Source organism: Lucilia sericata, unplaced genomic scaffold (assembly GCF_015586225.1).
Source record: "Lucilia sericata isolate MDLA Ls3-8-SP2 unplaced genomic scaffold, ASM1558622v1 Contig000797F_arrow, whole genome shotgun sequence".
In the NCBI taxonomy this organism is placed as follows: Eukaryota; Metazoa; Arthropoda; class Insecta; order Diptera; family Calliphoridae; genus Lucilia; species Lucilia sericata.
This window is the reverse complement of record NW_023994789.1, coordinates 203,077-227,890: the sequence shown is the minus strand read 5'-3', so window position 1 is coordinate 227,890 and position 24,814 is coordinate 203,077. Positions and strand designations below refer to the sequence as shown.

Sequence of the window (24,814 nt, the reverse complement as noted above, 5' to 3'; positions counted from 1 at the left end):
ATTTGTAGCAAGCTCAAAAAGTACCAGTCAAAGAACGAAAAAGTACCAAAAAGTGTCATTTTATAGATTCTCATTTACTCCGGGCTCTACGTGCATAATTTCATGTTTCTATGTTCTTTCTCGTCGTTGGACTTTCTTTGACTCCTTTTTCAATATTTATGTTAAAAATATAATGTTTTTGTCTTTACAAATGAAAAAGTGCGCTTTTTAAATTTTTGAAAAACCATACTAATTTCAATTTCGATTATATATCCGCAAAAAACTGAATCATAAGAAAAAGAGAAGCATTTGCATTTCGTTTAAATGCTTTACATAAGTTTTTATAAATCGAAATTCGAACAATCGAATAATATTTAAAAAAAACTCTAGAAGTAGACTTTACAAATAAAAGTAAACAAGTCAAAAAGTAGGAAGAAGTAGTTAAAAAAAAAGCAATCTAAAATCTCGGAAAAACTCGGAAAATGTCCTTACTAAAAAACTTCAAAGTCGAAATTGTTAAATTCGAAAATCGACTTGTAAATTGAAAATATTTGGAAAGTCGACTTTTCATAAATTGCAGACTCAGCACTCTGAGTATGCAGGTATGGAAAACGATTGTTTTTTCGGTAACTAAATAAGTAGCTGTAATAACCAAAAGAACTAAAAGTATAACTGTTATACATACATATTTAATTTTCATATGGTATTAACAGTGATGTTCAATACAAAAATACTTTTATACTTAAAATTTTGTATTAAATAATATGTTATTAATAATTTATTCTTAAATAAATTCTTACAAATAAAATTTTCTATAGAAAAAAAACCAAGATGTAGTTTTCTTTCATGAATCCTGATATAAGGAAACAATCCATAATCTCCATGTAAAGCAAAGAACTAGTTAAATAATATAAAATACTGTTGTTTTTAATGAAAAAATGTATAATTTTACATTTAATCACATTCACCGTTTTCTAAAGTAAATAAATTTTCGAAATCCTTTAGAGTTATATTGTCAAATTCCCATTTACGTTGTAAACCGGTCGCATCACTTGAGGTAGAAGAGGAAGATATAATAAAATTATAAATCTTTTCCTCAATTGATTCTTGCACAATGAAACGATGTACAGTAGTTTGTCTGAAAAATGTTTAAGCAATTTTATATCTCTGATATATACAAATGCAATTATATTTCTATATGTATTTACCTATGTTGTCCAAAACGATGAACTCGTCCTATAGCCTGTAATTCCTCGCCTGGATTGAGAATGGGTTCCACTAGAAAAACATGTGTTGCTTCAACTAAATTCAAACCTTTCGAGCCTCTTACAAAAGGCATTAGCAGACATGTAATGCCAAGACTTGGATTCTAAAAAGTTTTTAGAAATTAATCATATATTTATCTTGAAACGTATCGTTAAAATCTATATCTATACCTTAAACTCTTCAATTGTTTTTGGTGTACATTGTGCCCGATATTTTATATTATTTTCATTGAGCGCCAAGGCAATTGCTTGTATAATAGGCTCCCATTGTGAAAATATTAATATTTTAACGTTATTTTCTTTGGCTTCTTCATCAATAGTGGAATCACTTTGCTTCTCTTGAAGTGCTTCAATTTTTTCTTTGTAATTTGAAAATTAAGCGCACTATATAGGTGATTTTCGATGAATAGTTTCCCTTTATAATTATTTCACTATCAATCGATTTTGTTTTGGACCGACTTACGTAATATATTCTAAAGAAAGGGGGAAAAGGGGAATATATTGTGAAAAGCATTAAAACAATTTAAAATTAAGTAAACTAAATAAATGGCAATATAAAAGCAAAGGGACATGCAAAAGAAGTTATAAAGCTACAAAGACAATTTACTTATATTAACGATATTTTCTATTTAAAAATATATATGTAATTCAAATTACTTTTGATTTTGTTGTAAATTACGACATATTGAACATTTAAAGTGGCTGCCCTTAACATATAAACGTATCGATTTCAAACAAGGAAAACATATATGATGACCACATTCCAAAACAGCATACTAAAAATATACATACATATACACACATTAAATTAAAAGCAATTTTGTAAATATCATCTCTTACTCTATCATCTTCGGTTAAACGGCATATAGGACAGGGACCCGGATCATCATTGCCCTCTAAATGTTTAATATTATCTTAATCGGGCCAATTTTATGGTAAATTGATGTTGAGCATTCACAAGTTCATTTTGTTGTTCCAATAAACGTCCTTCAATTTCATTTTCCATTATCTTAAAAATAGATTTATCTTCGGCATCATCGGTTAAAGTGATGCGCATTTACACATATTCAATTCATCATAAGCTTTAATCGTATATTCCATTTCAATCCAAAATTTTATTAAACGCTTACAAAACAATTGCATATTTTCCAAATACAACCAGCACTTTTCCATAATATTGATTAAAATACGATGTTTGTTTTTAATGAAATGGAATGTTACTGTAATTGAAAATATGTAGTAATCTAGCTGATGTGTGTTGAAATAATTTAAACTTACATTTACAAAGATACATTTCAAAGGAAGGATTTTCCAAACCTTCTGTATCATTTGTCTCCTTATCAATAACTTTATCAAATAACAGACATTCGAAAGCATTCATGGAGTTACGTATGGAGCATAATTTACACAAAATTTTCTTTTTGGGAGTCTTTTTTTGTTTCTCTATATCCTTTTTGGATTTTTGTACTTCCTAAATATTAAATTTCAAATTTTCAGCAATATGTATATTAAAAATACTTTATTGCAAACTTACTCTTATTTCACTTAAATGACAATCATAAACAGAATTCACCAAATGCATAATATTTCTCCAGATAGCTGGACTTACTTGATTGCGTGCCCGTACATTCTCACTGAAATAATTTAAATCCTCTATTTCAGTTTGTAAAGTTTTCGAGATATCTCTCAATTTATTAAACCACAATTGTATCACATACAATAATGAACGTGAGGATTGGATCTCAACAAGTTTTACATTAGTTTGTCCAAATTTAGGCATACACCTCTTCATGTATTTTTTGCAATAAAATCGATTCATCATTGGACGAGAGTGTCTCAAGACCATCAGCCATTGTTATTATGAAATTTTCTGAGATCTCTGCACTCAACTTGTCCACTGCTGCTTCATAGCCACTTTTAACTGTTGTTAAAGTACTGGCATACGCACTTAAGTACTTCCATTCTAATTGATTATATTGTTTTTTCATATTTTTCCAAATTTATTTTAGAAATATTCGATTGTATGATTTTAATTTGCATTAGATTGTGCAGTGCATGTATTTGTAATAAGCTGTCAACACTGTGTAAAGAATTTAAATGGTTAAGATTATGACAGAATGTTATTTAGAAAAGGAATTTAATAATACTTACGCTATATTCATATCACTGTAATCGTTAGCCAGTTTTAATACTGCTTTATAATTTTTGATTGCCTCGTCATATTTTTTTGCAAAAAATATAAAGCTGCTAAACCTGAAAATTTTCAACTCACTTAATTAAAAATTGTTTTGTTTAAGTTATAAAGTTATAAAATTATAAAGTTATAAAGTTGTAAAGTTATAAAGAAAGCCTTAAGATTTCGAACATAACATCGAATTTTCTTCACAACTTACCATTATGCGATGAAGCCATGGCACGTAATTCCGATTTGCAAGAAATCTCATTTGTTGATTTCAAATAATCGTGCAGCTCTTGTGGTTGCAAAAATTGTTTTTGTTGCTGAGAATTGAAATTGTTATTCCTGTTGACATTAGAAGTTGCCACCACAACTGGTATAGAGCAGGTTTGGCGGATCTTTAAAAGGGCTGTAAAATCTAGAAAAAAAGAGAAACAATTTAAAATATGTACATAAAATCCATTACCCAAAACAAATTCTCTTACAATATTCATAACTTGTGGTGATATTGCGGTCATTCTCTTACTGTACTTATGGACATTTTCTAAGAATTTATTACGACATTCTTCATGCTGTTCATTATAGAAGAGTTTTTCTAAATTATCGAATTGTATGCGATGTACAATCTCTTCTTGTGGTGGTATGTTCAACTCTGAAGTTATCTGTGTTTTACAGGTACGCCACATACATTTTTGTAAAATGTCTATCATGGCTGGGCAGGTGGAGGCAATTGCATTATTATTCTCCAGCTGTTGCTCATGTTGATGCACGAAATCACTGACTATTTGTTGCCAGACGTAAGGTTCGCTGGCGGCCTCGAAGCCAATAAATTGTAGTAAAGGTTGTAAATCGTTAAGCGAATTCTGTATGGGAGTGCCAGTAACAGCCCAACGATGTATGGCTAAAGTTAGATAATTTAAAAGAAAAAATAGTATAAAGTATAAACTTATAATATAAAAGCAAAAAAAAACTTATAAAATAAAAGCATACCGGGTATCATACGAACTAATGAAGCAACCTTTGAGGTTTTAGATTCTACCATTTGAGCTTCATCCAGTAGCACTCTCCACCAATCCAACATAAGAATGGGTGTATTGGCTCGCATTGAACGTGGTTTATTGCGAGTTGAACGTTCACTGACATTATCTTGGGTGAAATAAACGTCGCCTCTTAATATATTGTAGTCCGTGAGTACTATATCGTAATCTGCCAGCTGGCGGGGACTTATCCATTTTCCCGATAAAACACCCTCATAAATAAAAACTTTTAAAGTTGGCTGTATATGACGTTTAATTTCCGAAGCCCATTGCATTTTAATGGTATTGGGTGAAACTATAAATGTGGCTTTTGTTTTTAACAAACCATATTCTTTTACCGCAAGCTGCCAGCAGCTAGGACATAAATATGGCGTATTGACCTCTTCGTTGTCCATATCAGAAGCAAAGAAATTGACACAGTCTTGATGTTGCCATAGCTGGCATTTTGACATTGTATGGTGTTTATTTTGAATTGGAATTACAAATGCAAATAATTTATAATCAAGGCATTTACGTTTTGCCATTGTGTTTGAAAAGAACGTCTCCATTCTTGGGCTTAAGTTGATTTCAAGACAGGAATTTAATAAAATCAATGCCAGCATTTCCACAGTTTTACCTAAACCCATTTCATCAGCTAAAATACCACCAGGAGGTAATACCAAATCATCAGGAGGATCGGCAAGTATATAACGAGAATATAAATGTTTATATACCGTAGTCTCGTTATCCTTGGCCGTAAGTTTTTCAAAAAAGTCTGGAAAGGATTCCTGATCTAGTTCTCTTTTCAGCAACCATAAAATGCTTTTTTTCTGATATTCACATAAAGTTGGCAGAAATCTTGAAGGCAGTGATAAACTACGCTGTGCAGCATTGGTTAAATCTTGTCTCATTACTTCTGTATGTTTAAGTTGTAATGCTTCAAACAGTCGGGTGGTTACGTATGTTTTTAAAACTTTATTTTCCCTAACAGAGGATGAAGATGCATGTTTTTTTAAATATGGATACACTGTATCAAGTAGCTCCTCCGTTAGTCGGTCAAAGAAATCATCCTTTTTATGGCGTATAATATTTCTGTAGACAACCACAAAATATCCGTCATAAGTTGAAGCAAATCCAAAATCTTTGGGCCTATGTTGGCCACCTAGAAATTATTTTTTTTTATAATTTATAATTGTAAAAATTTTGCATAAATATTTTTTTAATTTACATTTTTGTATAAGTTGAAATATATTTTTTGCATCATCCTTGTAGCCATCTAAAAGTAACCATTTTTTACCCTTGCACTCGAACGTTACATTTTTATTATCACACGATATTTCTTGCGTATTTGCTAATTTAGCAATTTTTGTTAAAATAATTTGATCACTCATATTTAAAACTAAATAAATTTGCGAAAATTATTTGGCTTGATTCAAACAAAACAAAATATTTGAAATTTCCTCTCAAACTAAAGTATGTTGTTTTTGTAAAAGTAAACAAAAAGAAAAAAAGTCTGGCAAGTTGTGTTAAACATTACTTAATACAGTGACTCGTAAAAATCGTTCAATTGATACACATAACCGAATTACTACAAGAATGACATAATTCAAAAAAGTCGTTTCAAGAAATATTCGAATGTTTAATGACATTTTACTATTTTTTTTTGCAACAACTAATATTCGCGAAAATTGCGCAATAACAATTGGAAATTGGAAAGGCTTTGTATTGCTATATTGAATAAATAAATAAAAAAAATAATAATAATAGTCGACTTTGACTTTTTGCCGAAAAGTTATAGCCGATGTTTTTTCACAGGTAATCGATAATTAAAAATGATTGAATATACAATTTTTTGCTAAGTATAGTTATTATTACAAAAAACAAAAAAATAAAGAAAAGCTTTTTTTATTTTTAATATAAGCATTGTGAAAAATGTCAAAAAGTGGATACAGTCGGATAAAGACGAAAAGACGATATTAAAAAAATCGAAAAGTTAACAATTTCAAAATCAAAATTTCGTATGGAAAGTTTAAAAGTCGACTTTCAGAAATTGCAAACAGTTGACATTTTGTTTGACGTAGAACCGTATTTTATAGTAAACCATTTGGAATTTCCCAACCCTGTAAAAATCGCATAAAATACTATATGTGGCATCATTTTTAAAATCTCTCCGACTGACGTTTGTATTTGTTTTGACAACTCTCTTTTCCAACAAAAAACCACATGTGTTGATATTTCTTAGATTTTCTTCAACCAGCTTAAATATTTTCAATTTTATAACAAATTTTCACAACAATTAACACAAAATGGAAGTAGAAAACATAAAAGTTGATGATATTTTACCAACACGCACTGCCAAAAAGCGTTCGCTAAACGATGACAGTGAAATGCAAGTTGACGAAACAACAGGCATTGAAGGAGCCGTCCGTAAAAGTCTACCACCCAAAGCGAAGCGAGTTAAAAGTGAAGTGCGTAAAATTGCAGTGCCTCCGCATAGGTAAGGAATGTTTTTTGTATATTAAGCCATTACTACAAATTCCGAAATTTTAGATATTCATCACTCAAAGAACACTGGATGAAAATTTTTACACCCATTGTGGAACACATGAAGTTACAGATACGTTTTAATATGAAAGCAAAACAGGTAACTAAATATTGCTTAAAATTTAAGAAAAAATCAGTTGTATAGATTAATTCATGTAGTGAATAGTTGTACTAACCGGACTGTAGGTTTAACAGAAAATTATTCCCGTATTTAAAATATTTGGTTTACTAATCGTAAATCAAATCTATCGAAGCTAAACTTTTGAAATGGTTTCCTTTGGTTAGTTACAAATTAAATAAGATTGTTTTTGTTTGAAGATGAAACATAGACTTCTTAAAATCTAATATTAAGAGAATTGTTAAACTTCCCGGCGTACTTCACTTGTGAAGGTAATACTAAATTTTTTTAATAATATGCATATGTACATTTCCAATTGTCCTTAAGAGACTTTAAAGTTATATGAAAATTTGAGCGGACTGATAATTGGATGTTTCACTGATCAAAATAAATCCTTTAAAAAAGAAAATAAATATTTAAAAAATATAAAATAATAGGTATGTAAACAATTTACTAAAATCGTTGGGCCACGAAGTCCAATTTTTTTCTGCGGACATCTGTTTTGCTGCAATACCTTCAATGATTTAGGTGACGACATGTACATACGTATACATCAAAATAAAAAAATAATACTTAATCCAATAATTTTATTTACGTTTTTAACCATCCAAGAGTTAATGACTATCCATTCCTAATTTTTTATCCAGAAACAAAATTCTAGAAATCAACTATTTTTTATTTTAGGTCGAAGTTCGTATTAGTCCAGAGACTCCAGATATTTCAAATTTACAAAAGGGTGCGGATTTTGTTAAAGCTTTTCTCTGTGGCTTCGAAGTAGATGATGCCTTGGCCCTACTACGTTTGGATGATTTGTTCGTGGAGTCTTTCGAAGTAAAGATGTGAAAACTTTAAGAGGTGATCACATGAGTCGTGCCATTGGTCGTCTTGCTGGCAAAGGTGGTCGCACCAAATTTACCATTGAAAATGTTACAAAAACACGTATAGTTTTGGCCGATAGTAAAATTCATATACTGGGCAGTTATCAAAATATTCAATTGGCCCGTAGAGCTATTTGTAATTTGATTTTGGGATCTCCACCTAGTAAAGTATACGGTAATCTACGTTCGGTAGCATCACGCGTCAGCGAAAGAATGTAAAAACGCAAGTGGAAATTTTAATTTAGTTATTAGTTGTGAATTTTGAAGTTAAATATAATAAATATTTTTACAGTAAGTTTAATACATATAATGAAACAAGATATGGAATATTTTTATGATGTTCACCAATTCCAGCGTAAGGATTATATTTGCGGTTCATCTATAATTTTGTGAATATAAGCAAAATAAGCATAAACAATGTTATACCAGCCAAAACCAAAATTGCACACATTTTACGATTTTTACGTTGATACATTTCAGCTCTTTGTAACTGTCGTAAACCTTCAGAAACACGAGACTGGGTCTGTTCAATGGAATAATCTATGCGATCAAGTATGGTACCTTGTTCTTGCACCATTTGGCTAAGGTCCTTAAAAATGTCATTTAAATCGTATATAGTCTTGACAACTTTAGAAACCTCTTCATCTCTACTCAAAGCTAAACGAGTGTTTTCTTCTTCGAACAGCAATAGCTGTTGTTGAGTCAAACGATTTCCCATAGGCCGTTGAAAATTTTCATCTAATTCGTTTTGTTTCGATTCATCGTCATCGTAAAAATTATATTTATTGGCACCAGAAGATGCGGGTTGTAAAAAGTTATCGAACGAGTCCACATAATTCTCTCTTTCCATGCCGTTGGGGTTTGTGAAATCATCGAAGAACTTTTGTGAACGTTCCTCTCGTGAATTTAATTGCCTGAGGTAGGAATTCTGACTTAAACGAAACTTAGTTGTCAGCTCTTGCAGACTTAGCATTAAATATGTGACAACATTGGCAGTTAAACGTTGCTCCCATTTGCCACCCACTCCCAAACTGGAACGTATACATTGTATATGTCTGTGTGTAGAAGTAATTAATTTAGCAATTTCTTGACTCAACGACTCCATTTCAAGTTCATCTTCTTTGCTCTCGTCAAAAGCTGGACGTAACAAGTGGCGCGCATGAAGAGAACCAAGTTCATCTAATTTTGGTTTGATTCTAAATAAGGAAAAATAGTTGATGTAAATAACATTCCAATAGGTTTAATCTTCAAACTCACTTTGACATAATGTATTGAGCCTCCTCCAATTTGTCAATCCATGTCGGTTGAGAACCGTATTCATCACGTAATTCTAAACCCTCTTCAGCGTCATGAACAGATCTTCTTAGGAGTAGCTCTGCATCAGCATCATTATTCTACAGGTGTTTGTTTATTACAATTATTGTTTAGTCAAATGAAAAAAGTAATAAATCAATACGACACCAAAAATATGTTTTCATATTTTAAACTTACTCTGTCATCGGAATATAATGTTCGATTTTTTGAAGCATTATTTCGCATAATATTGAAAACTTCTGTCAAATTCCTTGAAGACATTTTTCTTATTTTTTAAAGTTTTTCTTTACATTATTTTTTTACTAAAACAAATAAATTGCACAAAAAATATAAATACTCTAGATTTTTTTCAAGGGGTATGTTCAGTTAAAACGAATAATATAAAGAAACAGTATTGACAATCAACTCAAAATTTTGTAGGTTTTTGCGTGTTTTGATATAAACTTTTAAGAGCTTTTTCTTGCTTTAAAAAATAGTGTTTAAATTTTTTTTAGTTTTTTTAGAACAAGTCAAAATAACTAAGCCACCTTAAATTTGAAATATTGAGACGCTAATTACAAACCGCGATATTAGCAACTTGCAAAAAGATTAAATTTGTCATTTCTTGTGTAAACCAACGAAGTATTGCTTGAAACGTATTTAAAGTTTATTTATAGAAAAAAGTATTAGGACCGAAACGAATGTACTTTTTGGTAAAAATATTTCATTATGTAATAAAAAAATAAAATAAATCAAACCAAAAATATTTGAAAATCGTTTAATATCTACATAACATAACAACATGTATCATGGTTTAATTTAATATACATACATATTTTAATATAAAAACCTAGTTACTTGTTTCAAAATCAATTTAAATTAAAAAAAAACAGGCTTGATTCATTATTTTTTAAAAAAAATGTGTAACATATATTACCTACAATTGTAAATTTTTAGTTTTTTCAACTAAATTACATTCATTAGTTTTTAAATTGTTTGTTTTATCTACTAATTCATAAATTTTATTTAAATTAACATTATTGAAAGCTTCCTTTAATTGATCTTGTATTTTAACCTCATCTTCCACAAATGTTGAGAAATTTTTATACTGAGAATTTTCCAATTTGAGTGAAGCCAGCATTATGGAATTCTAATTAGTTTAATATAATTTTTATCAGCAATAAATTTTTTATTAAGACTTAAAAAATATTTGTTATCTTACCTCTAAAAAGTTGTGCTTTAACAACGACAATTGTTTGTCTAATTCCTGTTCGTTTTCTTCAGTGTATTTAATATGATCGAAATATTGTGGCAGTAGAACGTGATCTGGTATAATAAAATATTTTCTATCCAAATTATTGGCAGCCTCTATATCATCATTCATGGATAGCCATATATTCCTAAAAACTTCTTCCTTGGCTTGGCGCAATAATTCGTTCGTCTCTTCGCTGGCATTAAATTTACTGAGCATAGCATCTAAGGCATTTCGCAAGATTTTTTGCAGAAAATATTTCCCTTTTGATGAGAAAATGTTTATTAAAATGTATAATAAATTGCTTTGAAACTTACTTTCTAGAGAAGATTGTGCTGCGGTGAAACCAAAATGTTCAATTTCATATTCTCTGTCCATTATATTTTCTTCTCGTTTTATAATAAATAAAAAATTAATTGAAATAAAGAAATGTTTTGCCGCTTGTTTATACTTTTCACGGTATTGCCAGTTTGAAATGAAAATGTCAAATCAATTGGCATGGCCATATGCACAGATAATGCTAAACAAGCGTTTTTGATTAACAAGTTTGTAATAATTTATTTAAACAATAAAAGAATCTTAAATTGTTTTATTTCATATTTTAAGATTTACAATATATTTATAAAATAAATGTAAACTCAAAAATTCCCTGCTTTTGTTTAATTTTGTTTTAAACAGGTTTATGATTTGGAGATTTAATGCTAACAACAAAATTATGTAAAATAATATTGTATGGGAAATTATTTAATTTCGAGTCGATTTCAGACGAAATCCCAAAATTATTTAATTTTGTTTGGTCTGAATGGTTCGTAATATTTAAAGCGCTTATTATGTATATTATTTTAGAAACATGGTCTACTTTTTATTTTGCTTTGTGATAAGTATTTTTTTTATTTTTTGTTTATCACTAGTTTTTGTTGTTTTATTAGCAAACAATTTAGTAATTGCAAAAATCCGTCATGATTTTAAAGAACTTAAAAACTATTAAAAATCTCTCATTCCAAAGAAATTTGTCGAGTTTTCGCAAATTACTTGATATTCATCCTACTGTTAAAAATGCCTTGCATCACCAAGAACCGGTAGTGGCCTTGGAATCCACTATTATAACGCATGGCATGCCTTATCCACAAAACTTAGAAACAGCATTTGAGGTGGAGGATATAGTTAGATCGGCTGGTGCCACGCCCGCCACTATAGCCCTTATGGATGGTCGTCTCAAGGTGGGTCTATCAAAAGATGATATTGTCCAATTGGCAAAAATGGAAAGATCTGATGTAATAAAGTCCTCACGACGAGATCTAGCTTATGTAATATCCAATGGGAAGTGTGGTGGGACGACCGTAGCCGCCACGATGATTGTGGCTCATATGGCGGGTATAAAAATATTTGCCACTGGTGGTGTGGGGGGTGTACATCGCGATGGTCATATTACAATGGATGTTTCAGCGGATTTGGTGGAATTGGGACGAACTCCGGTAACTGTGGTGAGTAGTGGCGTAAAATCCATATTGGATATACCTCGTACATTGGAATATCTGGAGACCCAAGGTGTCTGTGTGGCCGCCTATAATAGTGAAGGTGGTAAATTTCCCGATTTCTACACTCGTGACAGTGGCTGCAAAGCGCCCTACAATTTACAGAATCCTCTAGAAGCTGCCAAACTTATTAATGCATTACATCAACTACAATTGCAATCGGGCATATTAATTGGTGTCCCCATCCCCGCTGAATATGCCGCTGATAAAGATTTAATTACTGCCGCCATAAATCAAGCCTATAAAGATGCTGCCGCCCAAGGAGTGGAAGGAAAAGAAGTTACACCATTTCTATTGGCTGCTATTGCAAAAATTACCGGTGGTTCTAGTCTTAAAGCGAATATGGCTTTAATTAAAAACAATGCCCATGTTGCTGCTAAAATTGCTTGTGAATTAAGCAATACTGTTAACAAAAATGCTCAACCGTCCGAACACACGTCAACTACATCAAGAAACCCTTTAGTAATTGGTGCCTCTATGTTGGATCTCTGCCTCACTATGTTAGATGATATACCCTTAAATCTGGATGGCGCTACCTATCGTACCAGTGCCAAAGAATCGGGCGGTGGGGTAGGTCGTAATTTGGCCGAGGCCATTTATAAATTAAATGGTGCAGCTAGTTTTGTTTCGGTTATAGGTAAAGATCATATGGGCCAAAGCTTATTGCAATTAATACCAGAATCTATGCGTCACGGCATTTTAATTGACCAGGAAAAAACTACTTCCATTTGTTCTATAATATTTGATAAATTTGGCAATTGTAAGATGTGTTTAGCCAATATGGAAATACACAAATCCCTAACACCTAAGGTAATAAGACAGCAAGAAGAACAATTCAAGCATACACCCTTAGTGGTAATAGACGGTAATTTAAGCGTAAACACCATAGAAACAATATTGGAATTGTCGCTACAGTACAATAAGCCAGTGTTTTTTGAGCCCACCGATATGTTAATCGCCGGAAAACCTTTTGAGCTGGACACCACACTTACACAGCAAATACGCTTGATTACACCCAATGTTTTCGAACTAAAAGCTATTGTCGAAACCATAACCGGCAAAAAGATTAACTGGCAACCAAATACTGCTTTGTCATCGCAAGAGCTACTAGTCGCCGAATGCCAGGATTTATTAAAGTTGATTGAAAATAAATTTGATTGCATTGTCGTTACATTGGGAGCTCATGGTGTTTTGGTTAATTTACGTGGCAATAGTTTTGAACAGAAAATGTTTGAACCATCAACGGGAGCCTATATAAATTACCCATCAACTATATTTTCTACTCGTTTTTATGCTGCTCCCTCTATTGATAATATTGCAAATGTTTCGGGTGCTGGCGATAGTTTATCGAGTGGTTTTATAACTGGTTTACTACGTGGTTTAACAATCAATGATAGTATAGCTTTTGGTTTTCTGGCAGCTAAACGTTCACTACAATCCAACTCCGCTGTGCCCGAACAATATTTTGCAAACAGTGAGGAAGAGCAAAAACTATTAAACAATGAAATTGATGCCTTAAAGTATAGAGATGTATAATTTTGAAAGTTTAAAACCTATCAAACGATGTTTTTGTTGTTTATCCAAAAAAGAAAATATGCATTTTAATTTTTTATTTTTATTAACTTTATTAATAAGCCCATCTGTAAATAAGTAAAAAATATAAAATAAATTTTATAAGTGCATTCCTTTTTATAGCATATTTCATTAAACTTACAATTTGATTACTTTGTCCTTACCGCCAGAAGCCACTTTAGAACCATCAGGAGCCCAATCCACTCCAAATACTTCATCAGCATGACCAGGTAATTCTTGAGCTAGCTTTTTTGTTTGAACACTCCATACTAAAAACAAATTTTTGCAACAAGTTGTAATGAAATGCAATGTCTTTTATTACATACAAATAAAGTAATCTATATCTTACACCTACCTTTCAAAGTTGAATCTTTACTGCCACTAACAATTAAACGGGAATCCGCCGACCATGCTAATGTGTATACAGCTTGAACATGACCTCTAAACGTATTCAAATATTGACCATCTTTGGCACGCCATAAACGAACGGATTTATCAAAAGAAGCTGATGCAATCAATTTAACATCTGGTGAATATTTAACATCATTGACAACATTTTGATGACCCGTCATACGTTGAATACATTTGTTTTGATTTGATACCCATAAATATAATGTGTAATCATCTGAGCACGATACTAGGGATTCAATATCATCGGGACAGACTTGCTTGTAACGCTGCAAAGCCATTTCTTGTAATTTCTCTTCTGCGAAGACATATTAAGTTTTCATATTACAACAATAGAATATGTTAGTTAATTTTTGGTATAACTTACTGCTTAAATCGGCATATTTTTTATTTCTATCTTGTACAGGATGAAAAGGTCCTGTGCGTAACACATAGTCTGTGTTAAGTGCAATATTATTAACCCAATGTGCATGACCAGTAAAGGTTCGACATAATATGCCATCTGTTGCACGCCAAATTTTAACTGTACGATCCTTGGATGAAGTATATATTAAACCAGCACCTCCCCAACGTACAGCGGTGACAGCAGCGGTATGACCTACAAACAAAAGTAATACCTTTATTAATAAATACTTTTTATTAGTTTATATACTTGCCTGCTATCACCATAATGCATTGACCCAATACCGTATCCCAAACACGACAATCACCATCACTTCCCGCACTAGCCAGTTTACGGCAATCGGGATTTTTATGGTAGGGTTCCCAACTTAAGCAATTTATCCACTTTTTATGGCCTGTCATAGTACGACCCACTTGTTTGCCCGTTTCGGGATCCCAAAGAATAATATTACCAGCTTTACATGCACTGGCCAGTTTTTTACCATCTGGTGACCATGCTACACACATGACCCATTGCTTGTGTCCTGTACAGGTAAAATGTGGAGTTTCTGTGTTTAAATCCCAAAGTCTTACCGTTGTATCACCCGAACCACTAGCCAAATGAGCACCATCCGGACTAAACAATATCGAAATTACGGCCTCGGCATGACCAGGCATGGAACTGGTGCAACGTGTAACCGGGCGCACTTTAAACACAGATTGTGGCTGATAAACAATACTAATAACATTTTCAGTATCGACAGTTTTAAGATCTAATGTTTGATCAAGTGTCTTTTTAATTTCATCATCGCCTACAAAGAACAAATACGGTGTTGCCTCTTCGTTCTTTAGCAACGCATTGCAGATTAGCCCCAATTGTTCAACTGTAACTCCTGCTGGTAAATCGATGGGTGGTCCTGCCTCTTCTCCGGTATCCGATACTAGACGTGCCTGTATCGTATGTGTTTCATTATTTTCAACAGTTTCACATTCTGTTTTTTTATCATTTAATTTAATGCGTTTTGAAAACATGTTTGTAAGAAAAGAATCAAGCAGATATTATGAATGAAAACACGTGCAGACGAAAAATAAAAAATAACGCAAAACATAAACAAACTAATAAAGATGCCAGATTTATAGTTATTTCATTATATAGGGATGAGAAACATCTGATTACATATGGACTGCTGACGACAAGCGACAGAAATAAATTAATTCTTAAATTCCTAAAGAACAATTGTTTGCCAGCCAGTTTATATCATGTTCGCAGGATATACCCTCATATTATGAATTGAATTACATGATTCTCAATACTTAATTTCAGTTACGAATTATTTATAAATAAGTTTTATTTTTTATTTTTACCTATTGAGCGCCAACTCGAACAAAATATATTTTTATAAATGTATAGTTTTCTTTATAATATACTGATATGAACACAACAAAAAATAGAATAGAATTAGAGAAGAATAGTTTTTAATTTTATGTACATTGCAATATCCTAGCCCATTTAAAACATTGATGTACGTTCTAGAAGAAGAACTTTTGTATTTAATAAATATTAATTATATTTTTTTTAATATTATTTATATTAGTTGAAATATAAAAAAATGGTTAACACTGTGTTATAGGTACCATATAAAAGCTAATTATGTTGTCTTTAAACTACCTTTCTAAGAATTGATTTAACCACCTTGGTGTAGGGTATAATAATATCCCCAGATAAACAAAGCAAATAAAAATCATCTGGTAACTATATATTTAAAAATTATCGCAATATTTACTGTTTTTTATCGAAAAAATATCACTTCCTGACCTTCTCTAAAATGCACTGCAGTAAAAATGAGTGTTCCAAGCAAAACATCCATAACTTTATCAAATTTGGTTATTGAAGGCCTCAGCCACTTGGGAACGACTATACCGTTAGATACCACAAAAAAGATTATTTCCAATAGTGTTAAACTAACTTTACATCCTGAAGCCAGTAAGTTTTGTATATTGCTTGCAATACAAAAGAGTTTTTGTAATTTGGTATCTTGATTAGCTATACCACCAGTACCGGAAATATATGCCACAAATAGTAGCAAGGCAAAACAAAGTGAATATGCCATTGTCACTCTATACAGTTTAGCTATAAAACACAGTCTAGATGTTATGGCCGTTCGACAACTGATGGAAGAACAACATTTAAATACGGCAGTAATTGAAGAATTAACACGTACGTATGAGGAGCAACGGAAACAATTGTTTTTACGCCAACTGCAGGTGGGTCACTCATTTCCTCATATAACAGATGTACAATGGCGTATAGTGGCCGACGTTAAGTCATCTACCTCAGATCATAGCAGCAAAGAGGTGGGATTTCACATCAATCTGGGACGTTACAAACAAAAGGGCGGCGAAAGAGAAACCATTGTTGAGTTTGTATGCAATACCGAGGAGTTGCAATTATTAATAAATAAACTTAAGGAAATAGAACGTCACTGTGGTAAAGAAACTTTGGAATAATAAAACACACATTAATTAAATAGTAATTTACAGTATTGATCTTTATCTAATACGTTTTTTTAATTAAAAATAAAACAATTAATTTATTTGACTATAACAATATCAACAAAAAATGTAAAATTAGGAGGTAAATCATTTGGTAGTATATGATTAGTCCACGTGCTTAGGAACACTGACTGTCGCTAAACTTGTGTATCTAGCAATGACTTCAGCTGCGCAAACTCTGATGGAGCATTACTATAAATGGAACCAGAAAATGCATTTTCTGCATTATCTTCGGCATCGGAACTAATAACAACACATTCATTGTGTTTATTTAGTTTCATGTTGAGGCCACGAAAACGTTTATCGATCTTATAAAGATTTTTACCACTGGACCAAGAATAAAAGGGTTTACCACTGAATGGATTCATAAAATCTGCCCAATATCCGTGGAGTCTCAGGCGGGCAGTAATTTCACGGGCAGCTAATACGAACTACAAGTTAAAAATTAAAATTTAAGTACAATTATTTTAATATTACCGTGTATTGTCATCTCACATTCTTTACATGTCTAAAATTCAAACTGACCTTTAGATCTTAATCCCTATAGTGAAAGGTCATTTAGTAATGTTTTGTATGCGACAAGTGGTGTGTGTTTAATTGAATTCACTAGTGTTATTAGTTTAAAGTGTTCATATCTTTGACTCTATCTATACAATTATTTTAAAACATTCATAAAAAAAACTAAATACCTAATTTTGTTGAAAAGTCAATATAAAAAACAAGAAACCACTGCGCAATATCCTATCAAAAATACCTATACATACTCTTCCCTAGAATATGTATTTTCCAAATAAAAATCTCATAAATTATAGGTTAAAAAGCAATGGCAATACGGAAATTGTTATACATACATATGTATATACAAACATGTTATAGTACTACTTACTTTTCTTGCTCCCATCTCGCTATCACCATTGAAACGTAATGTCATTAGAGCTAATTTTTCACTAGATACCACTTCGGGTGCTGGAAATAATTCATGCAGGGATTTTTTAATCAAGGAGGGACATTCATTTACACTGAATTTGAGCATGGGCTTCTTCTCAGAGTTCTTTAAAAGAAAAAGAGAAATTAAAATAATTACATAATTTTTTTTTATTATTGACTTTTTACTCACTTTGCCATCAAAATCAACCAGTGATTCTAAGGGCACCTCCAGAGTTATTGTGGTAGAGGCTCCTTGCCAAGCAGGTCCTACGGCGTTGGGGAAATAAAAACGGTTGCCGCGCGGTGACAGTAGTTCCCAATTTGGTCCACATTCTCCGCCCAAAAAGTCTGAATTGCCTTGAGAACATTAGTACACAGATATTGTTGTATTGTATGTATGTATTCATGTAATATAATTAACAATATACATCATACGAAAATAACTAAATAAACAAATACAAAACATACACTTGCACACACTCCCAAGCAAAAGCAAACAAAAACAATTTTTTGTCAAATCATATCAGGCGGGTTGTGATAATTGTTTTTATCATGTATAGATAGACATTTTTTGTAAAAACAAACCAATGCGTGTTATTTTTATTTTTATGCTATTTTTTGTTTTGTTTTTGTGGATGTGTGTCTGTTAGATATTTGGCCTACCTTCAACACGAACTTTTGATTTGACAACCTTGAAAGCGCTTTCAAGGTTTTTAGAATCGCTCCGTCTGGAATATTGTGCCACAATACAATAATTATTTGGTTGTACCTTCAGTAGATACAAGGTCAAAGGAGTATTTGTATTTAGACAGCATACAGCAGTAGCATTGCGCAAAACTGTTCCTCCACTGTGTTGAAGACTTCGTAATAAAGTATATGACATTCTTCTGATTTTGTAATTGATTTTTTATATGTTCAGAATTTAAATATATCAGATTAGCGTCTTTCACTTTGGTATTATTAGATTTACTTATATTTTATACTAAAATTTTATTTATATTATAATTAATTTATTATAAAAATTTTGAATATTTTCGAACTCTTCCAGATGTTATATATAATTTCTGTTGTTATTCCTCTCGTTTTTCGTCTTATTTTCTTACTACTGATTTGTCAGAAAAAATATATTTGTCAACCAGCTGACATAAGGCGAATTTACGCAAGGTGCTTGCTAATTTTTTTCACTTGAATCGTACTCACTAATGTCAGAGTTTGTTATTGTTTACATATTTATTTTTAAAAATTTCCGTTAAATTGTGAAAAACTCTTCATATATTTCTTATCAATAACTACAATAGTATGTACTCTCTATGTTAAATATTTATCACAAAAATTAATATTTAAGTTTATTTTTATAAAAATTAATATTTCATAGAAATTTTTGATTTCATTAAAAATTTGATATAATAATAACATCTGTTTGTGTCAACCAGCTGACAATTAGAAAAGAAAATAAATGTAAGTGAAACGTACAGTTAAATTACAATCGGTAAGTGGCGGTTCACAGGCAAACTTTTTTTGTGAAACTTTTGATTTCGTGTGTGGGAGAAAGAGATGGTTGAATTTTGTTTTTTTTTTCTCACACACAAAATCAAAACCGGCAATAAGCGGTTTGAAAACAAATTGTTTTTATTTACAAAAATCAAGGTTTTAAAAATTAAAATGACTAAAGATGACATATTATGGAAATTATTATGTTAAAATATATGACTTTCCTTTAAAAAATAGAACGGTCAGCTTATATTTCACAATCATGTCCGTTCTGTAAATCGAATCATTTTAAAATCGAGAGACTTTTAAAACCGAAATTGATGTTCTGCAAATCGAATTGTTATTTAAGCGTAAAATTCTGAAAAATTAACATATTTTAAATGAAAAATATACATATATATATATATATATATATATATATATATATATATATATATATATATATATATATATATATATATATATATATATATATATATATATATAAAATGCCCATAGCATTTATCAGGTCTGTTACACTTATCGATCGGAATGGTTTCAATTCGGAATGGTTTTCAATTTAAGAAAAAACATTAATTACATACAAATATCAATTTCACTTTAAAAACTGAAAGTTTCTGAAGAAGCAAAAGTACGGAAATAATTTCACTTTCGATCGGAATAGAATTCTGTGACAGACCTGTTTATTAAGTTACAATTGCATTAAAAACCGCTGAAAAATAATTACTTAATTTATTATAATAAAATTACTTTCGATTAACATTCGACTAGATATGTGTAGTCGGTCTTAAATCGAGAAAAAATATGCGAATTCGTTTTTAAACGAGAAATTTAGTCGGAGTCGGTTTACAGAACAGACAGGACTATGTAATATTATTTTGGCCAAATTGGCTTTTTTATTACTGAATAAATAAATAAATAAAATTGCTATTTAGTACACTACTAAAATACCGATACCGAAATAAGTCAAAATACCCATAACGGTTGCCATCATTGTTTATAGGTCTTCTTATAAAACTTCAATGAAAGACCTTATAGTAGACCTTCAACGGAAGACCATTTAATAGGCCTTTTTAAGAAAACATTCTATTAGCCCTCTAACAGAAGCGAAAAGGAAAGCACTTGGCTGCCAATGACACGCAATTGAAATTATTTTACAATGCAGCGGGTGTGCTTCTGTCTGCAAAATAATGCTAATGGATCTGCTGGTTGTTTTTAAAAAATAAAGTACCTTTTTTCATTTCGTAATAAGGTACTGAAGTTCCCACCGAAAATGAAAGTTTGGTTCATTATAAAATACCGTTTCTCAAAATGTTTGTCCTTAGGTCAATGTTTGGTGATCTGGATCAAATAATAAAAATAAATTTTTTATAGTTTTTCCTATTTTATTTACATATTATTATAGGAACTGTAATTTTTATAAATGCATTAGAAAACTATGTATGTATATCTATTCATGGGTAAAATGCAACTTTGTTTTTACGTTATTGATATTTTGCTTAATGCAACATTTTTCAGAAACTGATTTTCTGCAAGATGTTTTATATGGATGGCCGATCTTCATAGAACTTGGTGAAAGGAAGTGTTTTTAAGTTTTAAGAATTAATCAAATTGTTTAAAATTATTTTTTTAATTTTTTTTTAGTTTTTTCCATCCCTGCATAATTTCCTACAAAATGTTTGTGCTTGCTCTGTTTTGTTGTTATAAACATGTAAGTAAGAACTAGTGCTGTTAAAGTGTTGAGTAGTGTGTATCGAGTATTTGCCCTATTTTTTGGGTACTCAATACTAAAAAGTAGTTACTCAATACTTTCAGACTTGTATATGGATTTAACTTATTTAAATTTAAAATAAAAATGAAGAGTTGAAATAAAAATAGTTCTCATGAGTTTAAAGTAAAAATGAATCTCGTGAAAATGAGTTGTATAAAGAGAGAAATAATATTCACGAATACAAAAATTTCCTACTCTGGTCGACAATCCCGATTTTTAAAAAAAATCCCACTTTTGAATCTCTCGGATTCCGCTTTTATTTAAAATCGATGAAAATTTAAAAACTAAACGTATTTGAAAACTTAGCCGACTTACAGTCGATTTTAAGCCGCCGCCGACATTTTTAGTGTCAGCCGCCGACGTTCATATTTGTCGGCGCAGGTCTCTGTTTGTGGCTAAAAGTTTTTTTTGCAAAAAATAATGGATTTTTTTCTTTTTTTCTTTTAATTTGTTTAAATTTATTAACAAAATAAAATAATAGAAAACATGAAATATTTGTAAAGTGTAAATATTTAAATAAAAATAATAATGACTAAGCTCGTCAAGTATTATGTCTTGTCGTCCAAGTGACAACGCCAAGAAAAGAAAAAACACAGATAAAGGAAGTAATTGCAAGAAGAATTATCACAATTATCATAAGACAGTGTGCAGTGATTCATAAAATAATTAAGCATATTTAAATACTAAGCAGAGTCGAGCCGAGCAAAATACAAAACAACAAATTTTACGCAGTGAAAGAAACAATGTCATCTATACCAACACCTGTGTATGGATTTGCGATATTCTTTTTGTTATTTTGGTGCGGTACTTGGTGTGTCCATCTAATGGCTATATGTTATGGCAAATTTAAACTGCATAAAAAGTCTTGCATGTTTCCCAATGAGACACCACTGCCGGGTGTTTCAATTATTAAGCCTCTAATGGGCGTTGATCCAAATTTGGAGCATAATCTAGAGACTTTCTTCACCATGGATTATCCAGTATATGAACTGTTATTCTGCATAGAAGATAAATCAGATCCTGCGGTGAAATTGGTAGAGAGCCTAATTTCAAAGTATCCTACAGTGGAGGCTTCACTCTTTTTGGGTGCCTCAAATGTGGGTGTGAATCCCAAAATCAATAACATGCAACCCGGTTATGAAGCCGCCAAATATGAATTTGTCATGATCTCCGATAGTGGCATCAAAATGAAAAATGACACCTTGTTGGATATGGTGCACAATATGGGTGAGAAATATGCGCTAGTGCATCAGATGCCTTTTACGTGTGATCGTGAAGGTTTCGCAGCCACATTTGAAAAGATTTTCTTTGGCACAGTACAATCTAGAATATATTTATCGGCCGATTTATTGGGCATCAATTGCCACACGGGTATGTCCTGCCTACTGCGCAAGTCTGTTATAGACTATTTGGGAGGATTGAAAACTTTCGGCTGCTATTTGGCCGAGGACTTTTTCATTGCCAAAGCCATAACCGAACAAGGGTGGAAAATGCGCATTAGCAACCAGCCTGCTTTACAAAACAGTGGCTTTTGTGATATTAGTAGTTTCCAGGCTCGTCTTATACGATGGGCCAAACTCCGGGTGGCCATGGTACCCACCACCATACTACTGGAGCCTTTATCCGAGTGCATGGTACTGGGGGCATTGGCCTCTTGGTCGGCTTCTCTAATTTTTAAATGGGATCCTTTGGTATTTTACTTGGTACACATTCTAACATGGTTTCTTTCGGACTGGCTGCTGCTGTCGATTGTTCAGAATGGTTCGTTGCCGTTTCATAAATTCGAATTCGTTATTGGTTGGCTGTTTCGCGAGTTGAGTGGTCCTTATTTGTTTTTGCATGCCTTATGGAATCCAGCCATAAGATGGCGCACCCGCACCTACAAACTACAATGGGGAGGAGTTGCCTATGAACTGCCAGATACAAATGATTCCATTACAAATCCAAGCAGCAAACGTCTCTTAATAACATCGTAGCATAAGGTTTACTCATCATATGGACAACATAAGTTTACTAACTACCTATTCCTGGGTACAACAAAAACAACAACATATACCATACGAATTATCAGCATTTTTATTAGTCGGCAAATCATTGTAAATGTATAATAAATAGTACGATGTGTGTTATGCCGTAATTAAGATGACAGATAAAAAGGTTAGACTAGCTAACTACCGTAGAAGATAATTGGACAGACAGTATTCCTTAACTACTCAAATTAATTTGAAAGTATTTAAGCTTTTATTGAACCTTTTTTACTTTCTATCACTCAATTTCTATTTTCCATAAAAAAAAATAATTTAAAAGAGAAACACTTTTGTAAATAAACATAATTTTCCCTTTAATATTTCTATAATTTTTCAATTCCTTAAAACCTAAACTACTAACTAACCTTTATATCTATCATCCTTCGTATGATTTAATTTATTTAAACTTTTAGTTTTATATTAATTTTAATAAGTAGGCATAATGAAAAGAAAATAAAACTATAAAAGTAATAAATATTAACTATAATAATATACCAAAATGTTAGAATATTAAAGTTAAAAATATCTTTTATATGTAAAACTGAACTTTTGTATAAAATAATCAAAAATCCTTGCTTAAATCCAAAAAATCTCATTACAAACGAAATTGCTTTAAAGTGAAGTATGTAAGTTCTTTTTGGTAGTTCAAAGGACTATTTTGTGAGACATTTTGCTCTATTAAAAATTTAAGTAAATAAAAAACTCGAATAATTTTCAAAACAACACAACACTGGCAATAATATATTATAAAATCTAGATAAAAAAGGCATCTCCCTCCTCCACTTCTTCTACTCCATTATTATAGAATTAAAGCAAAATTCCGATCAATGTATAAAAACGACAATTTGGTATAAAAGAGAATTACAAAAATAAATAAAAAAAAATTAAAAATAAATGTAGATTGTTTTAAGCATCCATTATGTGAAGATGGATGTTAATACACATGTGTAGTTATATATTTGAAATAAACGAAAAATAAATAACAAACAACAAACTTTTTCTTATCAATTTGAAGATGTATATTGTTTAGTAAATATAAATGAAAATAGGCCGATACAGACAGAAGTAGGTAAGAGTGTTTTAAAGAATGACCCGTACGACTTTTTGTCATTTTTTTGTTATAACTTCTTTTATATCTTCTTTTTTCTTTGGGATATTTTAACCTTAAGTTTGAAACAACTATAAGTCCACAAAAAATCTATAAAAATACATATAATTCAATACAAATTTTTGAATGTTATTTTAAGGTTTTCTAAATTATTCATAAAAATTTATGAGACGATACATATTAGGTGAACACTATCATAGAAAATTAAAAAAAATGTGTACTATCCAGTTTTTGTATACCATTGAAAGACAAAAAAGTTTATCCTCATAGATTCTTATTTTACGTCCTCGGTCTTATTTACGTATGTATGTATGTATGCTTAAGCGTCTGAGACATCCAATTTGATGGGTCGCCAAGCCGCGTGTCAGCTTGATTTTCGGAATAGTGACTTCAAAGTGGGATTGGCTCAATTATGGACCAAGATCTCCATATTTTAAGTTTTATTTTTTTAATTCTACCATAATTCTATTATAATGCTAAACTTTTGGAATGATGTATTCGCTATAAATTGATTTTCTGT

General features: G+C 31.2%; 9 protein-coding genes across 10 annotated transcripts; 4 read left to right on the top strand and 5 right to left on the bottom strand.

The window, feature by feature from the left end:
• Positions 1-702: 702 nt before the first annotated feature.
• Positions 703-5,910, bottom strand: LOC119608156 (E3 ubiquitin-protein ligase SHPRH-like). Its single transcript, XM_037962457.1, is given in 18 exon segments — positions 703-1,117; positions 1,188-1,348; positions 1,416-1,564; positions 1,596-1,717; positions 1,902-2,020; positions 2,085-2,156; positions 2,158-2,300; positions 2,303-2,464; positions 2,523-2,715; positions 2,779-3,027; positions 3,029-3,226; positions 3,228-3,324; positions 3,396-3,471; positions 3,474-3,497; positions 3,638-3,831; positions 3,898-4,321; positions 4,411-5,598; positions 5,665-5,910. Coding segments are annotated over 18 exon segments (3,918 nt in total). The 5' UTR covers positions 5,828-5,910; the 3' UTR covers positions 703-933.
• Positions 5,911-6,591: 681 nt separating this feature from the next.
• LOC119608147 (RNA-binding protein pno1-like) lies at positions 6,592-8,294 on the top strand. Its single transcript, XM_037962438.1, is given in 4 exon segments — positions 6,592-6,933; positions 6,987-7,080; positions 7,783-7,927; positions 7,930-8,294. Coding segments are annotated over 4 exon segments (696 nt in total). The 5' UTR covers positions 6,592-6,742; the 3' UTR covers positions 8,196-8,294.
• Positions 8,212-9,667, bottom strand: LOC119608146 (syntaxin-16-like). Its single transcript, XM_037962437.1, has 3 exons — positions 9,468-9,667; positions 9,234-9,370; positions 8,212-9,172 (listed from the first exon to the last, which is right to left on the bottom strand). Exons 1-3 carry the CDS (start codon positions 9,549-9,551, stop codon positions 8,356-8,358), a joined length of 1,038 nt encoding a protein of 345 aa, XP_037818365.1. The 5' UTR covers positions 9,552-9,667; the 3' UTR covers positions 8,212-8,355.
• A 515-nt stretch (positions 9,668-10,182) lies between these two features.
• LOC119608134 lies at positions 10,183-11,054 on the bottom strand. Its single transcript, XM_037962415.1, has 3 exons — positions 10,839-11,054; positions 10,492-10,784; positions 10,183-10,419 (listed from the first exon to the last, which is right to left on the bottom strand). The coding sequence occupies exons 1-3, from the start codon at positions 10,897-10,899 to the stop codon at positions 10,207-10,209; spliced, it is 567 nt and encodes a 188-aa protein (XP_037818343.1). The 5' UTR covers positions 10,900-11,054; the 3' UTR covers positions 10,183-10,206.
• A 98-nt stretch (positions 11,055-11,152) lies between these two features.
• On the top strand, positions 11,153-13,629 carry LOC119608132 (pseudouridine-metabolizing bifunctional protein C1861.05-like). Its single transcript, XM_037962413.1, has one exon. It carries the CDS (start codon positions 11,481-11,483, stop codon positions 13,590-13,592), a length of 2,112 nt encoding a protein of 703 aa, XP_037818341.1. The 5' UTR covers positions 11,153-11,480; the 3' UTR covers positions 13,593-13,629.
• Positions 13,630-13,640: 11 nt separating this feature from the next.
• On the bottom strand, positions 13,641-15,506 carry LOC119608133 (protein Notchless). The gene is made up of 5 exons (XM_037962414.1): positions 14,693-15,506; positions 14,404-14,634; positions 13,984-14,334; positions 13,771-13,897; positions 13,641-13,696 (listed from the first exon to the last, which is right to left on the bottom strand). The coding sequence occupies exons 1-5, from the start codon at positions 15,447-15,449 to the stop codon at positions 13,684-13,686; spliced, it is 1,479 nt and encodes a 492-aa protein (XP_037818342.1). The 5' UTR covers positions 15,450-15,506; the 3' UTR covers positions 13,641-13,683.
• Positions 15,507-16,238: 732 nt separating this feature from the next.
• LOC119608149 (COMM domain-containing protein 3) lies at positions 16,239-16,955 on the top strand. The gene is made up of 2 exons (XM_037962441.1): positions 16,239-16,401; positions 16,462-16,955. The coding sequence occupies exons 1-2, from the start codon at positions 16,260-16,262 to the stop codon at positions 16,923-16,925; spliced, it is 606 nt and encodes a 201-aa protein (XP_037818369.1). The 5' UTR covers positions 16,239-16,259; the 3' UTR covers positions 16,926-16,955.
• On the bottom strand, positions 16,941-19,015 carry LOC119608148. Of its 2 annotated transcripts, none has more exons than XM_037962439.1 (4): positions 18,561-19,015; positions 18,088-18,254; positions 17,857-18,021; positions 16,941-17,401 (listed from the first exon to the last, which is right to left on the bottom strand). In XM_037962439.1, exons 1-4 carry the CDS (start codon positions 18,778-18,780, stop codon positions 17,108-17,110), a joined length of 846 nt encoding a protein of 281 aa, XP_037818367.1. In that variant the 5' UTR covers positions 18,781-19,015; the 3' UTR covers positions 16,941-17,107. The 2 variants fall into 2 exon arrangements, with proteins under 2 accessions (XP_037818367.1, XP_037818368.1); XM_037962440.1 differs by having other exon boundaries at positions 18,088-18,245.
• Positions 19,016-21,516: 2,501 nt separating this feature from the next.
• Positions 21,517-24,176, top strand: LOC119608141 (ceramide glucosyltransferase). The gene has a single exon (XM_037962432.1). The coding sequence runs from the start codon at positions 21,903-21,905 to the stop codon at positions 23,133-23,135; it is 1,233 nt and encodes a 410-aa protein (XP_037818360.1). The 5' UTR covers positions 21,517-21,902; the 3' UTR covers positions 23,136-24,176.
• Positions 24,177-24,814: the final 638 nt, after the last annotated feature.